The 15,875-nt window shown below is 36.4% G+C and overlaps 1 protein-coding gene across 1 annotated transcript; it reads left to right on the top strand.

Annotated features, from left to right (window-relative positions):
• Positions 1-320: 320 nt before the first annotated feature.
• PDE327 (FAD/NAD(P)-binding oxidoreductase family protein) lies at positions 321-9,306 on the top strand. Its single transcript, XM_086600851.1, has 13 exons — positions 321-742; positions 1,289-1,351; positions 2,209-2,604; positions 3,301-3,372; positions 4,116-4,241; positions 4,330-4,542; positions 5,609-5,656; positions 6,401-6,562; positions 6,955-7,116; positions 7,587-7,680; positions 7,758-7,876; positions 7,997-8,041; positions 8,622-9,306. Exons 1-13 carry the CDS (start codon positions 398-400, stop codon positions 8,856-8,858), a joined length of 2,082 nt encoding a protein of 693 aa, XP_086456977.1. The 5' UTR covers positions 321-397; the 3' UTR covers positions 8,859-9,306.
• Positions 9,307-15,875: the final 6,569 nt, after the last annotated feature.

The raw sequence follows: 15,875 nt of genomic DNA on the forward strand, positions 1-15,875 counted from the left end.
ACAAAATTATGGCTCGATTGTACATTTTTGTTGTCATGATTTTGGTATTGTTTTTGGAGTGTATAAATAAACTTTAAAGAAAAAAAATGAGGTATCCATATGTCAGTGTTTTAATACGCAAAATTTGAAGTGAAAAAAAAATAAAAAACACAAAAAATATATGCCGCGGCAACTGCCTGCGTGAGATATAAGATCTCGCAGCAACCCAATGCCGATAGATTGTGCAATCTCGCGGTAACTGCTATGGAATATGAGATATCGCGGCTGTCCGCGCCCCTCAACTAAACCCACGCGACTACACAAATTCCCTCCAATGTACACAACATAAATAGCCAACAGCCACACTGTCTACATTTCAAAAGGCTTATCCCCATTTCTCACTGCAACTTCTTCTCCCATGGCAATATCACCCAAACTCGTCACACCCTTCTCTCTATCATCACCAATAACTTCCAAAATCCAAACTTTAAGACCCCTACTCCACAGTGTCTCCTTTTCTCCATTCCAAACTACCCGAATTCGATGTGCTAAAAGGTCTGTAAGGACTGGAAAAAGGAGATACCCTTCTGAAAAGAAGAAGCTTGAAAGAATACAGAAACCACTTGATGAAGTTGAGAATAAACAAGTAGGGGTTTGGAGACTTTCTAAACTTGGTGTTCCTGTTCTTAAAGATCCTGGGAAAGATTGCCTTGGTGTCTCTGATGGACTTCTTGAAGCTATTGCTAAAGTTCTTGAATTTCCGGTACATTTTGTTTATTTATTATTTTACATTTCTCTTTGGTGAATTTATGCTCAGTTAGCTTCTTAATCATTGCTAATGTTTGTTGGTTGAATTGAGTTTGTTGATATGAGTTAATTATAGGTGAGAAAAGTTTTTAATAGAATAATCTTGTGCACTGGGTGGGATTTGTGATGCAAGCTCTTTCAAGGGTTGTTCCCTGGCTGTATTCTCGCTTAAACAAGGAAACCTTTGTTATGTGTAGACATGATCTTCTAAAATGATAAATGAAATGTAGAAATTAATTGAACCAAACCTGATCAGAAAATATAGGACAAATCTTTTACGAAAAGAAAACCAATGAAAATATATAAACTATATTAGGAGAACACTGAAGTATCATTAGATTATGTCCATATCTCTCCGTTTTGCTTCACTACCTTACAAGGCATATTGTCCATACTGTTTTATTTTTATTTAGTTGAACTTTGTGACAATAATGCATATGATTGTTTGCTTCTTGTTAATGGTCATTACTCTTTACACTGTTTTTTATCTTTGCTCTCCTAGGTAGCTTCCATGTTGCCACCAGAAGCTTTTACAGTTGTTCGGAAATCTATTGACGCTAGGAAGGTTCGTACAATACAAATTCATAGTCTCATAAGGCTGGCAAATTTAACATTTTTGGCTTGAGGCATAAAAATTTACTGTCCCAATTAAGTGTTCTAAGAAAATTAGCAGAGGAAGCCTTTCTCAGAAAATAGAAAAGACATAGCAGCAAAGTAACCATGAAAATTCACTTGCTAATCAAACACAAGCGTAGTTTGTATTTGCTAGTAAAAATAAATCTATTGTTATTTCTCGTGTATTTGTCCCACTAGAATGTCACTTTTAATCTATTGCTAAATTGAAGATGGTATACCCATCCTTTGATATATGATGAGCCTACTAGCTTGCTTGAAGTACATAAAAGTAAAAGTAAGAGGTCATCTCTAAAGCTTTTGGATGTGTAAACTCCCAAAACCAAGAGAACTTTGTCGAGTAGTTCCAGATTTTGTCATGGACTCGCTATGGGCATTGAGTGCATTGATTCGAGGAGATGGGAAGGACACCTCAGCATTGTTCAGTGGCTGATATTGAAAAAAAAAAAAAAAAAAGAAATAACATAGAAAGACAAAGAATTAAAAAATTATTGGCATTGGTTCATGTATTATATTTGTGTTGTTGTTAAATTTCTGTTCTTGGATTATGTATGATCTCAGAATTGAGTAGGAGACCCATTTTGAATCACAGGATAAAATCAACTTTGATCACTTCAACTGTCAGCCACACCAATTTTTGTTCTATTTGTAGTTGGCAACTCAGTTCACAAATGAATCTTGAAAGGGTTAATTTTGAAATAATTATATGGGTCTGTCCTGGTATTTTAGTTTGTTTTCACTTTTCACCTATCAATATGGACTCAATTGCATCTTCCTGATACTTTTCAGTTGCTGAAAGAGCCCAAATTTGTGTATACTGTGGACATGAATGTCAAAAAGCTTTTAGATTTGGAACCTCGTACATGGGATTTCATCTCTCAGCTAGAACCTAAACTTGGGCTTGTTGAGCATATGCCCCATGAAAAAGTTTCTGGTGATTTGATCAGTATTATACACGATTGTAAGCAGCTCAATGAAGATTCGAAATATACAACAAAAAGACCGAAAGTTGCGGTCGTGGGCAGTGGGCCATCTGGTTTGTTTGCTTCACTTGTCCTAGCGGAACTTGGTGCAGAAGTTACCCTAATAGAAAGGGGTCAAGCAGTTGAGCAAAGAGGGCGGGACATTGGTGCTCTGGTAGTTCGACGGCTTTTGGAATTGGAAAGCAATTTTTGCTTTGGAGAGGTTATATCTTGATTCACTACCTAATCTCATATTCTTATTTGTAGTTGTTTTATTTTGTTAACCGCTACAAAGTTGTTTTATAGTTGTTTTTTTTTTTTTTTTTTTTTTTTTGCACTTCATCTTTTCTTTGAATTTTTTGTTTTTCAGTATTTTAAGTTTGTCTATAAGATAGCTTTTGTTCGAGTAAACAGCTGTATTTGATCTCTTACATTAAGTTAAATTATCATTTCGTTAAGTATATATCTAGGAGTATAATATTAGCTGGTGGAGCATCTTTTAATTTTAGTTGGGCAAGAGTAAGAGTAGTTATTTTTTGTTACTGTTTCATCCCATATGCAATCGTCAATGATGTAATACCAAATTACCAACCACTAACTAAGACATTTGTAGAGTCGCCATGGTCTTTGGGGTGAACTCTTCTACAAAACCGCTGGATCTAGATACATTTTGTTCTTTTTACTTTATCCCAATCTTTCTGTTTACTCAGAGTGAAGTTTGTGTCCAAAAATTACATAGTATCTATGTGAATATTGGACTATCACTGAAATGTATCACATCTTCACATGACATTTGCTTCTGAAATTAGTGCTTTTATCCTTGAGTAGAACATGATTTTTTAGATATCTTTTCCATGTTTACCAGATTCGGTATTACTTGTTCCTTGCAGATCATTTATAAAGGACTTATGCATCGCAGGGTGGTGCAGGTACTTGGAGTGATGGAAAGTTGGTGACCAGGATTGGCAGGAACAGCGACAGTGTTTTGGCAGTGAGATTAGAATCAAATTCCAGCGACTTTAACTTCATTTCTTTTATTCTTTTAAGAATTGATTTTCGCCCAAATTTTTTAGACAATACCATTGTCCAAAACTTTCAGTTGCAAAACCAGCTCTAGCACAGATACTGGAAAGAAATAGTGAAAACCATACCGAACATAAAAATCCTGTGTAGCACCTATTGATCCTCCTTCAGGCATGGATAACCGTATTTGCATTCGGTTGATTCCTTGTCCTTTGCCCTAGTTGCATCTGTTCAATCTGAAACCTCGGGTTCAGGGTGTACTTACGTTAGAGTTCAAGTAAAAAGGATCCGCGTATCTATTGCTTATTACTCTTTTTTAAGCTTAAGGCTTATTCATAAATATGCTCTTCGGATTCCTATATCTGTAATGGAAGGCGGGTGAGCAATTTCTAGCATATAGTGTGTAAAGAAACTGAAGATTATCTTCATGTGGTTAAAAATGTAGGTTGTATGTAAACCTATTATCTAAAAATGATAAAGAAACTGATTGCTGGGTGAAATCTCAGATTTTGGTATACATCTAATATTTTATTAATTTATGTTATTTCTTTATTTTCTTGGTCGAAAGCTTTCATGCCTTAATGAAACACACTAAACAAGAGAGGAATATTGTGAGAGAAAAATTCTTATTTGGCATACTCTTTCCCTGTACATATTGTGTCTTCCTAAGCTTGTATGCCTTTATTAAATATGTCCATTAACTTCTGCTAGGTCATGAAAACTCTAGTTCATTTTGGGGCTCCACCAAATATCTTGGTTGATGGGAAACCTCATTTAGGAACAGACAAGTTGATTCCGTTGTTGCGCAACTTTCGAAGACATTTACAAGGACTCGGTGTGAGTGGCATATTATTGAACTTCTTATTTATTTAACGATGGCATAGTTCTGGAGATTTCTTATTTCATTTCGATATTCTATTCTCAGGTGACTATTAAGTTTGGGACAAGGGTAGATGATCTTCTTATAGAGAATTCGCAGGTTGTTGGAGTCAAAGTTTCTGATGCCAGACATGACTCACATGGTGAGAGCCTGAAGTTGGGATTTGATGCCGTTGTGCTTGCAGTTGGACACTCTGCGCGTGACACATATGAAATGCTTCTATCTCATAATGTCGACTTGGTTCCAAAAGATTTTTCTGTAAGTTCTTATTATCTAGTAATCGCTATGCATATTGAATTTACAACTTTCTTTCGTCCTTTATAAGTTATGTTAGCGAAGCGAATGTTTTTCTCTTCTATTGAAACGTGAAAATTGTACATGTCCACATTATACATGAAATCAGAGACATACATGGAGATGTTGATATAAAATCATATCCTTTTGCTCATTCCATTTTAATATCTATACCAGGAAGTCTGTCTTTTTCGCTCATTGCATTTTGTAGAATTTGGGCATCCAACTTAAAACCAATTGGTGATAAGTGGAGAGGCCCCAGGATTTATATATTTGATTGCAAGGCTTTAGACACCCGATGTGGAATTTAAATCTCAGCACATTTTGAAAGGAAAGTGGTGCAAATAATTGCAAATGTTTACTTTATGACAAAAATACTAGAACACTGATGACTTAGAATCTTTAGTTCTTTTACTATTTCACATGTGGTCATTCATGCTCTAAGAGACAGCATCATGTGCAGATATGATAGATTAAAAAAGAGACTGTAATTTTACTTTTCTGTTGTAGAACTTACAGAAACATTTAATTGTTGCATAACTGTATAGATCGTCAAATGCTTGGGCAAGCTTCAGTGCTTTATTCCCTGCTGGTTTGTAGTCATTTGCTTCTGATCTGTTGAGGGTCATACTGTTAGATTCACATCAAACTTATTTTGATGAAAAAATATTTGCTGAAACTTTTTGTTTTTGGGTAGGGTTGTTATAGAGGACCCCTACCCCTTGGCATTAAAATAAATGACTAGAGTTGTTACAATCTCACATATTCTCTTCCTGATGCATCCTCCCTTACAATTTTCTCTGTTTCCTCTGCAAAGGAACTAGGCAATATTTCTATACATGTTACATTTGGAATATTAGAAGCCAATGCATCAGCAAGTCTATTGGCATCTCTAAATATATGATATATAGAAAAATGATCCATTGTGGCCTTCATGTCTTCAGTACTCTTGATTAGTCTATTTACTTCCCATGGGTACTGTCCTCTTCCATTGATGCTGAAATTTACTTAACAAAGATGGAAAAAACAGGTTGGACTGCGAGTAGAGCATCCTCAAGAACTAATAAACAGCATACAGGTTAGTTGCATAGTCCTTTTCCTATTTCATTTGTTCTAAAATGCTCGCTGTTTCACATCACATTAATAATGTTATGCTTTACAATCTTCACATGGAGAATATTTGTTTTCCTCCAATATACTTTACCAACATTAAGAAGTATGTAGTCACAGGCACATTTAGGCGCAAAGATTTAACCTAAGTGGCATGCCTAGGTGCTCTAGGTACCACAAGGCAATAGCCTAGGCATCTTACTCAAGGCGCAAAGAGTGGGCCTAGCCTCCAGAGCCTAAGTGAGCCGGAGACTACATAAAGTACATATGAATGGAAACTTAAGTATATAAACCATTACCACTTTTTCATAGCTCACATAAGTCACCTTCTTGGTCTAACTTTTGAAACCGGACTCAGATGGAATTTTAGTCTTAAAATTGAACCACTAGAATTACATGAAGACGTTTGAACATTTTTTCGATACTTTGAACTTTCGGGAAACCTTTCAAAACTATATCTATAAGAGACGGATGCTGTGATGTAAGACCAAATCTTATTGTTCATGGTTTTTTTTCTACTAAAGACCTAAATTATTTTATGTTCTACTAAACTATCTTACACTCGTAAAGGAACAATTTTGTGATGTGACTGTAAGACCATCTCGTATTGTAATCTTCTTGGAAAAGAAAGATAAATCGCTATCTGATTCGATTATTGTAAGACCGTCTCTTATTGTTCAATTCTGTATGGACCTGCCTACCATAATTGCAGTATTCTGCTCTGGCTAATGAAGTTCGCAAAGGGCGTGGAAAAGTACCGGTTGCAGATTACAAGGTGGTCAAGTATGTGGATGAAAATGACTCTTGCAGACCTTCAAGCTCAAGGGATTCGGGTCGCAGTTGTTACTCCTTCTGCATGTGCCCAGGAGGGCAGGTAGGCTTCTTGTTTTGCTGTTGGAAATGTAATTTTCACATATATAGTAAAGATCATAGTACTATTCGCTTGTGAACGAGAATAGCAAATGATGCATGATATCATGGTCAATCCTGACCAACCAATGCATCCCCTCTTGGATGGGCCACCAACCAGATTTCGTTTAGAAGAAATTCTGAGAAAGCTGATTGATCACTTTTTTCTGGGTTGTTAGTAAATGCAGCAGACCCATCAACAATATTTGACAAATCAGATGGTAAGGATTGTCCTGTTAATGAAGTTGGTCAGTTGTTGCCCATCCCAGAGGTGCCCCATTGTCCCTCAATCATTTGTCCCCTTTGATAGAGGACATACAATATTTAAGGTAACAGATAATCAATACATGTTTGCAGGTTGTTCTCACTAGCACAAATCCATCAGAGCTCTGTATCAATGGCATGTCATTTTCTCGGCGTGCGTCCAAGTGGGCAAATGCAGCACTTGTTGTTACAGTGTCATCAAAGGATTTTGATGCTTTCCAGTTCCATGGACCTCTTGCAGGAGTAAAATTTCAGGTACTGTTTATACTCCTTTCTTGTACAATTGTTCCGATCTTCTGGTCATTTCCAGTAGTCACCATGATGTTATAGCTATCCTTATGTTCATTATCATCTAGGAGACCTAAACTAAGGTCCATTGGTGAATTTCATTGGATAGGGTAGACTCTACTTATAGGGATAAGATATTAATTTGTTGACATCTGGTACGGACCACACCTGAGTAAATGAGCTACTACCCTATTTGATTCACATATCGTACCATTTCTTTTGCCAGGACTAATATGGTTGAATTTTTTCATACAAAAACACTGTCGGACATTTCATTTCTCTGTGAAAGTTTGTCGAACTTTCAATGCACTATTTACCAATTAGACAGAGTATTGGATAACCCTAGTAGATGGATAGACTTCTCGCAACTTATTAATCTCATGTGCTTATATGTCTTTTGATGCCCCAGAGTTATGACTTTTAATCTGATGTTCTAGAGGGAATTCGAGCAAAAAGCAGCAAAAATGGGAGGTGGAAGTTTTGTTCTCCCTGTACAAACTGTGACAGATTTTCTTGAGAATAAGTTATCTGGTAAAGATGATAATTTTCATTGAGTAATTGTTTTCTTTCAAATATATCACTATTCCTCACCTCTTATTGGTCCTCAGTAACTTCTGTACCACCATCAAGCTATCGGTTGGGTGTTAAAGCATCAAATCTTCATAAACTGTTCCCTGTTCAGATTACGGAGGCATTACAGCATTCAATCTCAATGTTTGACCGTGAGGTTTGTGTTTCTACTTAGTCTAATGAGTGTTCATTATGGTTGAAGTAATACTTTATTTTTCTGGAGTCTAACATCATGTTCTTTTCTTCATTTTCGTTCAAACCTTCTGGCAACTATTAGCTACCTGGCTTTATTTCCAAAGAGGCTCTTCTTCATGGAGTAGAGGTACTATGCCCCAATGCTGTTCATCTACTTTAGCTTTTTTTCAACAAACACAGCTCAATTATATAAATCACATATCAAACTTAATTGACATGTAAAATGAATTTGTCATAGAAGAAGTACTTTTACCTCCCTCAAAAACATGGTGGCCTACTTCTGATACCTCTGTGATTTGTTGGAGAAGCAATGCTTCTCTATTGTATATTTTGCCCATGATCCCACATACTTGTTTCCCTATAAGAGCAATTATAGCTGTTTGTCAGAAGGGAATCATTCATTTAAGTGCTTCATATCTCCACTCTCGTAATTTTATCCTCCGTTTTAATATTCCACAGTAAACATGTCTTTCGTGCTTAAAGTCTGTTGTACAGATAATTTGCAAGCAAACGAACTAAATGCTGAACAAAGTCTCAGCCACATGAGAGAGAAATTTGCTCAGTACTTGAAGTTACAGCAGACAAACTTGTCCCAAGTCTCCACTGTGGTCTACTGGTTGTTGGGCTTATGCTACAGATCTTGAAACACTTTTCTTCTTTTTCTCGTCTATTTGATTATTCATTGAATCTTATTCTTATTGCTTCAGACAAGGACAAGTTCTCCTGTTCAGATTCCCCGAGATGGTGAGACCTATGAGAGCACATCACTGAAAGGACTTTACCCAATAGGAGAAGGTGCAGGTTATGCTGGTGGGATTGTCAGTGCTGCTGTTGATGGACTGTATGCTGGATTCGCTGTGGCAAAAAAATTAGAGCTGTTCCATGATGGGATAGAGTCAGTTTTGGGCAAGGCTCAGAAGAACACTGGATTTGTGAAGTACTGATGTTTTGACGTTGTTCACATCAAATTTCTAGCGTGCCCCACTAACCTGCAGTCCAATGACGAGGAAAGTATGGCGAAGAGCTACGGTATATGGATAGAAAGCTCAAACGGAGCTGCATACTTTCTGAGATAAAGAAATATTTTGCACTTGCCTGTTGAGCAAAGGGTTGATTGTTCACGACAGAGAATTGGATCTGGGCTTGAAATTGAAGACGAAGATGAAAAATGGAAAATAAAAGATCAAATATTTATTCATTTATTTTTCCTATAACCATGTAAATAGTGATGTTTACATTGATGGATCTTTTGTTAGGAATTTTGTATTATGTGTGTGCAAGGTATAGAACAAAGTTCACAACATTGGTATCCTTGTTCTGGAATAGTTCTTCAACTTTGATTTGTTCTTTCAGTCATGGTCCTGTTTGGTAATGCAATGCAATTTAGTGCAACCCAATTGTAACGTTCAACAATCATTTAAAAGGGAATATCTGCAACTTAATACATTTTTAAAACTTTTTATGTTGCTATAAATATTTTATTCTTATTTATTCACAACACATTAGCTTTCTATGGCATATAAGGGTATTTGCAATGCAAGTGAATATAATTCCCCTTATCACTACCACTTCAACATTTATTCACCCTATTTTCACCAAAACGGTGAAAAACAAGGTGAAACTGTGCAATGCAAAGGTGAATAAAATATCTCGGACAGGATGTTAGATTCCGTCTGGAGGCTTTTTGAAATCGAAAAAAACACACGAGATGGAATTCAACATCCCGTCCGAAATTAACAAGTCAGCCACTATCTCGGTGGAAAGTTTCATCTTGAAATCAACTAGGGAAAATAGTCACCAGGTATTCTCCATTGCATTGCACAACCATTTTTGCTAAAAACTGGTGACTATAGTCACAAACCCCTCATAATTCCTTGCATTGCAAATGCTCTAAGAAATTGGGGATAGAATTTTGAATCTCTCCAAGCATTTCTTAAAAAAATGTTAAAAGTTTTATTTTTCATTCACACTTCAGAGTTCAGATTATGACTTGGCCTCTTTCTTTTAGCGTACCTAAGAGGCTAATAAGGTATCATAATTCATAACTAGGTTAATAAGTATCGAAATGGTATATGGTCTACTGTTCCCAAATAAATGGCACATCTACATAGAACACATCTGAGTATCAAGATGTTTGAAGTAGCTCAATCATAGAGTTGTTTTTATGAATTTGCTACATCTTTTAGAGTAAATTCGGCAGTAGAACCACCTAAGACCGTACAAACAAAACCCTCAAAAGTGTTCTTTCTTTAACTTCTCTTCTTACCATCACAAAACGATTTTTACATAGGTACAACCAAGTATTGGTATTGATAGGGCTTGGCACACATTCTGACCTTGGGCCTTCATGCCCATGAGATAACTTAGTACCGATATTGTTCCCCACTTAACCACCCATTGGGCTTGGGCCACATCTTTGTCATGGGTGTGGGGTTTTATCCGAAAAGGCCTCGGTACCAGTTAGTGAGTTTCCCACTTTACCAACTCATGATGAACTCATTTCTTCTCTCATATGGGTGTTGGGTATTGTGAACCTGAAATCTTATAGTCCCACATGGGAGAAGTGATAAGTACCCAAAATTGTGTTTTAAACCCCGCAGAGACATTACATTTGGGTCAATTATGTGTTTAATAAATGTAAATTAATTGTATTTTCATGTTTTCACGGGTTTCAACAATCAACGATAAAATACACACAAAAAACACTGCGTTTTAGCATGAAATACATCCAATAAAGCTTGGACTTGAAATCTTCATGACGGCTCATTTAAAGCTCAATCTGCCAAAGAAAGCTCATGGACTCAAAAACTATGAAACAAGTTGAAGAATCCAAACTTGAGTTCTTGAGCTAGCCAAAGGAGTCATGTTCGGGTCAAGACTTGGTCAAACCGACTTATAACAATCCAAAAATCGAGACAAAGTTCAAATGGTGACATCTTTCGTCTCCTAACTCCGACAAGATATGACTGTCAAAATGATCAGTAAACACAATGGTATATTGCTTTTACAAAATGGACATATGGTTTGAAATCGGATATAAAGCCCAAGACGTCACTATTCATCAAGATGGCGTAGATATTTTAGATATTTTATTATTTAACTTTTGTAAAAGTCAAAAGATGAATAGTTCGAATAGTGTCAAATAATGTTGAATAGTGTCAAATAGTGATTACTATTCCTTAAAGTCAAAAAGTCGAATAGTGATAAAATCTCGGTCGTTGGATCGATTTACGAGATTCGATCGCGGACCGATCCATTCAACTATAAATAGAAGGGTCTAGTTTTAGTTTTTCTCATGGAATGGTTAAGCATTCCATCGAAGAAGAGAGAGTAGTTTTTGCTTTTCCAGTGTAATGAAGAATTTAATTTCAGTTTTTAATTAAAATATTTTTAATTCAATTTTATGTTAATTAGAATAAAACTTTAGTTATGTGATCTCGCAGCGAAGTTCTCCCGAGTGAGAATTATATCCGTTTGGGGAGTTAATAAAACTTCGTGAAAAATCTTCGTTGTTGGGTTTGGTAGGTTGTTTAGAAAGAACAACTACTCTACATCCTATCCCAAAATGATAGTTGGTGTAGAATGTCTCAGTTAGGGATCAAAGTGATGAGCTTAGAGATAAGTCATTGCTTTGGCTCCACTTCTTAGCATGTATGAGCTCTTAAGTCTTTAAAAAAAAAAATCTCATTCTTTTTTCATTTTTCTTTTCTCTCTCCACTCTCCTCCTCCTTTTCTTCTCTGCGTCTCTTTCTCTCTTATTTTCTTTTCTGTTCGTCTCTTTCTTTTTCTTTGTCTCCTCTCTGACTTGTCTCCTCTCTGAGTGTTTGTTGCAGTTGAATTGAAGAAGGAGGCGCCTGGACAAGGTGGTTGGGTTTACTGGAGGTGTACTTGCGAATGGAGGTGCATGTGGTGTTTGAATTGAAGAAGAAGTGCTGTTTTGGTGGTGCTGGCATGATGCTAGTGGTGACCGTCGTGCTGCTTGAGGAAGGTGGAGATCGGTGATGCTGGATTGAGACAGTGGTGTCTGGTCGTGCAAGGTCTATGGTGAAGTGAAGGTGGCCGGCGTTGCGTGGCTGGTGGCTTGAGGTCAGTTCAAGTGATGGTGGCTTGAGGTCAGCTAGAGGGTTTCGGTGTTGGTGGATGTGTTGTTCGATGATGCTGATGGTTGTTGGTGATGAAGAAGGTGCTGTTTAAATGGCGCTGTATGGGGTGACTCACGGTGGTTGGGTGTTGTTGTTTTGGATGTCTGCTGCTGGTTGTGATGGTACGTCTGGAAACACTAGAGTGAGTCCTCTTGGAAGCGCTTCTGGATATTGGAGCAGACGATGCGAGCTTTGGCCTTCGAAAGTTCTGCTCGGGTTTTCGAGCTTCTCCAGGAGAGACTTGAGAGCACTGTATGCTGCATCTCCCGATTCCGAGCACTGCTTCAAGAACGATTCCGACTCCATTCTTTTTCTTCTCCTTCTGGATATGAATGGAGTGTTGTGCAGATTGCTTGGTTATGTTCGGTGGTTATTTTTTTATTTTTGGCGAAGTGCTGGTGGTTGGGTTTGCTAAAGGTGGTGGCTGTTTTGGTGGTGCCGTAAGTGTTATTTGTGTAGTGTTGAGTTTGAGCGAAGAGTGTGTGCACTGCCTAGTGCTCTACTGTTGGGCCTTGTCTTTCCTGCGGCGTACACCTGCTGCGTGGTTGCTATGATGACGGAAGTCATGAAACTAGTTGTGTTTGTTGAAGTTAGAGTGACGGTGATAATGTTGAGCAGGTGACCGAAGCAATACTAAAAGTCTACGTGGTAGTTGTGAGTGTTAATTTTGTGGTTGCACCTATCCGAAAGCAATTAAGATAAAAAAGAAATAATAATAAAAAAGAAATAAAATAATAATAATAATATGTAAATAGTAAATAAATCAATAATAATATTGTGTGTGTGCTTAGGACTTACGCTTAAAAACCAAACGGACTTTGGACTAAATGATTTGGGGACTGCACCTAATGCCTAATCCCACGTTTGATTGTGCCGAAAGCATATGGACTGTGGACACCGATTTCCATTTGCCCTAGCACCACACCTAAAAAAAAAATTAAAAAATTAATTACTTAAGTGTTAAATATTTAGTTATAGATTTTTTTTTAGCTCATGTAAATAATTTAGTTGTTTGTTTATATTTTTGTAAATGTATTCGTGTAATCAAGCCCTTGAAGGCAAATTCTGTAACTTATTTGCCTTGTGCCTCATTTCAGCCTGGTCTGTGGGCTTCTATTTGTATGTAATAATTTTTTCAATAACAATTGAGTGGCATTGACCCCTGTCAACGGATCAATGACCACTCAAGTCATCTTCGACCCAAGTGTGTGTAAACTTGGGTGGGCAGAATCACGTTATCTTTTATCTCTCTCTTGAATCTCCTCAATCGGGTTATATGCAATTTCCAAACATTTTTTGGCTATTCAAAAAAAAAATAAAAAAAACAAAAAAAATAAAAAAAATAATCAATCTTAACCTATTTTGGAAATGATATGACAGCCTGTTTAGAATTAACGAGCATGATTAAAATTCATTTTTTAATGAATGCTTAATAACTTTGCCAAAATAATGAACTTTGAAAACATGCTTTTATATTGGGTATTTGAATATACTTTAAGGGAATCTCCTCCATGCTTAAATTTCCTACCATCTCGGTAACTCAAAATGTAGACATACCTAAGCGTAACAAACTTTTACCCTTGCATACAAGAGATAAATCAATCATTTCCGTTATTGAGACCAATCTTTCAACCGAACATCTTCAAAATGCTAGTTGTCCTATTTTACAAATCTAAGCTTCATGAAGGACACTTTCTAATGCAATTTTTCTCGACCGACGGGTATGTAAAAATACCATTTTTTTTGGGTACTTTCGCTAAACCCCCCAAATCTTTCAACTATTACCTAATAGTTGATATAGAAATATGACACCCCATCCCGTTTGGGGGTGTGCATAGTCTAGGGGAATCTGACATATCTGGTCTTGGGAATCTGACTTAAAAAGACCCAACATAAAGTCTTGACTATCTGACTTTAAATGACTCATTTTCCATTACATTCAAGTAACACCACAATAAGGTAACCGCGCTCTTCTATTTTGAGAGATAGTTGTAAGCGTCGGTTCCTTCGTCCAAATAACTCGTGTATTTCAATTTAGTACCTGATGGGTGGTAAGGTAATGTTTATCAACGACGCGAGTTTATTTGTTCAACATATTAGCGAATAATCTGTATTTGCTAAATCATTCCACCATCTGGGTGTGAATGCCAAGGGTTTCTACAAACCCTTATATTTGATAAAAGACTTAGGAATCTAACTATAAACAACCTAAATTATTATGTCTATATATGTGTGTGTATTTTGGTTGTTTTTCTTGATTGGTGTGCTATTTTCAATTTTCTTATTGCATGTATTATGTAATTTTTGTTATAGAGATTCAGCCGAATTTTTGCTCATGTTTCTCAGGTAATTTCTTTCCCTATCTCTCTTGATACTTTGAGGACAAAGCATCCATCTGTTTGGGGGTGGGAGATAAACATTTTGCAAAAATTAGGCACTTTCAAGTTATTCATTTTTTCTTTCTTTCTAAAAAAATTCAAAAAAAAAAAAATAAAAAAAAATTAGTTAGTCTTATTTAGTAATAAAGGTTTTGTTTCCTTTTATATGATGAAAATTGTCTAGAAATCTCACATTAGCATTAGAATTATGATTGGTTCTTAGAAACTTCATTATCGTCGCAAATAGTTTTATATCTTTTCATGAATATTCATACAATGAGTGTCAATGACGATACATAGCAGTAATTTTTGGGACCCATGGATAGAATACTTAAATTCCAAATCCAAAGAGAATCTAGCCAAAAAAGCCTCAACATAAGTGTATCTGAGTAATGACCCAAGGATGAAGCAATTCCGAGTAGAAAAAAATCACACGTCCACTTGCTTGATCACTATACCATATCCTAGGCGAGAATTTAGGCATTCTTTGGACCGATATAGCCAAATAAAAAAATATATACAAACCCAAAAAAACTATATTTTCCCTAGTTTTCCCCGTTGAGCCTTTATATTATCCATTTCATTTTTCAACCATTATTTCCTTACCCATATCCATATATGATGAGTTTGAGAAATATGATGAAGAGCATAAAAGAGAAGAGAAAAACCTATACAAATACGAAAATCGTTCTATCAGTTGGCGCCGATTGATAAATCCAGTTAGCTGTGTCAAAACCAAGAAAAAGGTAAATTCCATGAAAAAAAAAGGTTCTAAACTCTAAAAATAAAATCAAATGGAGTAGAAAAGCCAAAAAGGGCGAAGTATGGAATAATTTTGAAACAGAAGAACACTAGGTTTTCTCCAGTAATTATTTGAAGACCATATTTTCTCTAACTCATTGTTTTGTTATCCCATGCATTCCTTCTAAACCACTTTCTAAGCCCCATAATACCTAATAAAAGTCCTCTAGCTCAATTAGGATAGGTTAGTGTGATAGTAAGTGGTAGACGTGATTGATCGACCTCGGCTTTCTTGGGCGCCATTGAGAATGTGAGGAAACGCGTGTGCCCACCGCATTAATCGGAGTAAGCAAAACTTGAGTGAAAAAATATGAGAGAATTTGTGTTCCGGACACATACCGTGAGAACCTACTTAAGGACGCTCTCCAAAGGATCCAGAAACGGCCCTGCTTGTACATTTCATTGTAAAGTTCACTGAATACATATTCATATGTGGATGTTTTGATTATTGTACATTTATTAACATAGGTTTCAGAGGAATTAATCTGCGTTCCCCACTAGTGAGATATATAGATATATAATATCTAATTTAGGAACAAACCTTTGTTCTTGAAGTCATTATAAGTATAGGTGAAGTTTGTGGTATCTTCTCCGAAAACTCTCACGAGGGCTAAAACTTCGTCCACTAGGGAATTCCTAG

Source organism: Coptis chinensis, chromosome 3 (assembly GCF_015680905.1).
Source record: "Coptis chinensis isolate HL-2020 chromosome 3, ASM1568090v1, whole genome shotgun sequence".
Taxonomy (NCBI): Eukaryota; Viridiplantae; Streptophyta; class Magnoliopsida; order Ranunculales; family Ranunculaceae; genus Coptis; species Coptis chinensis.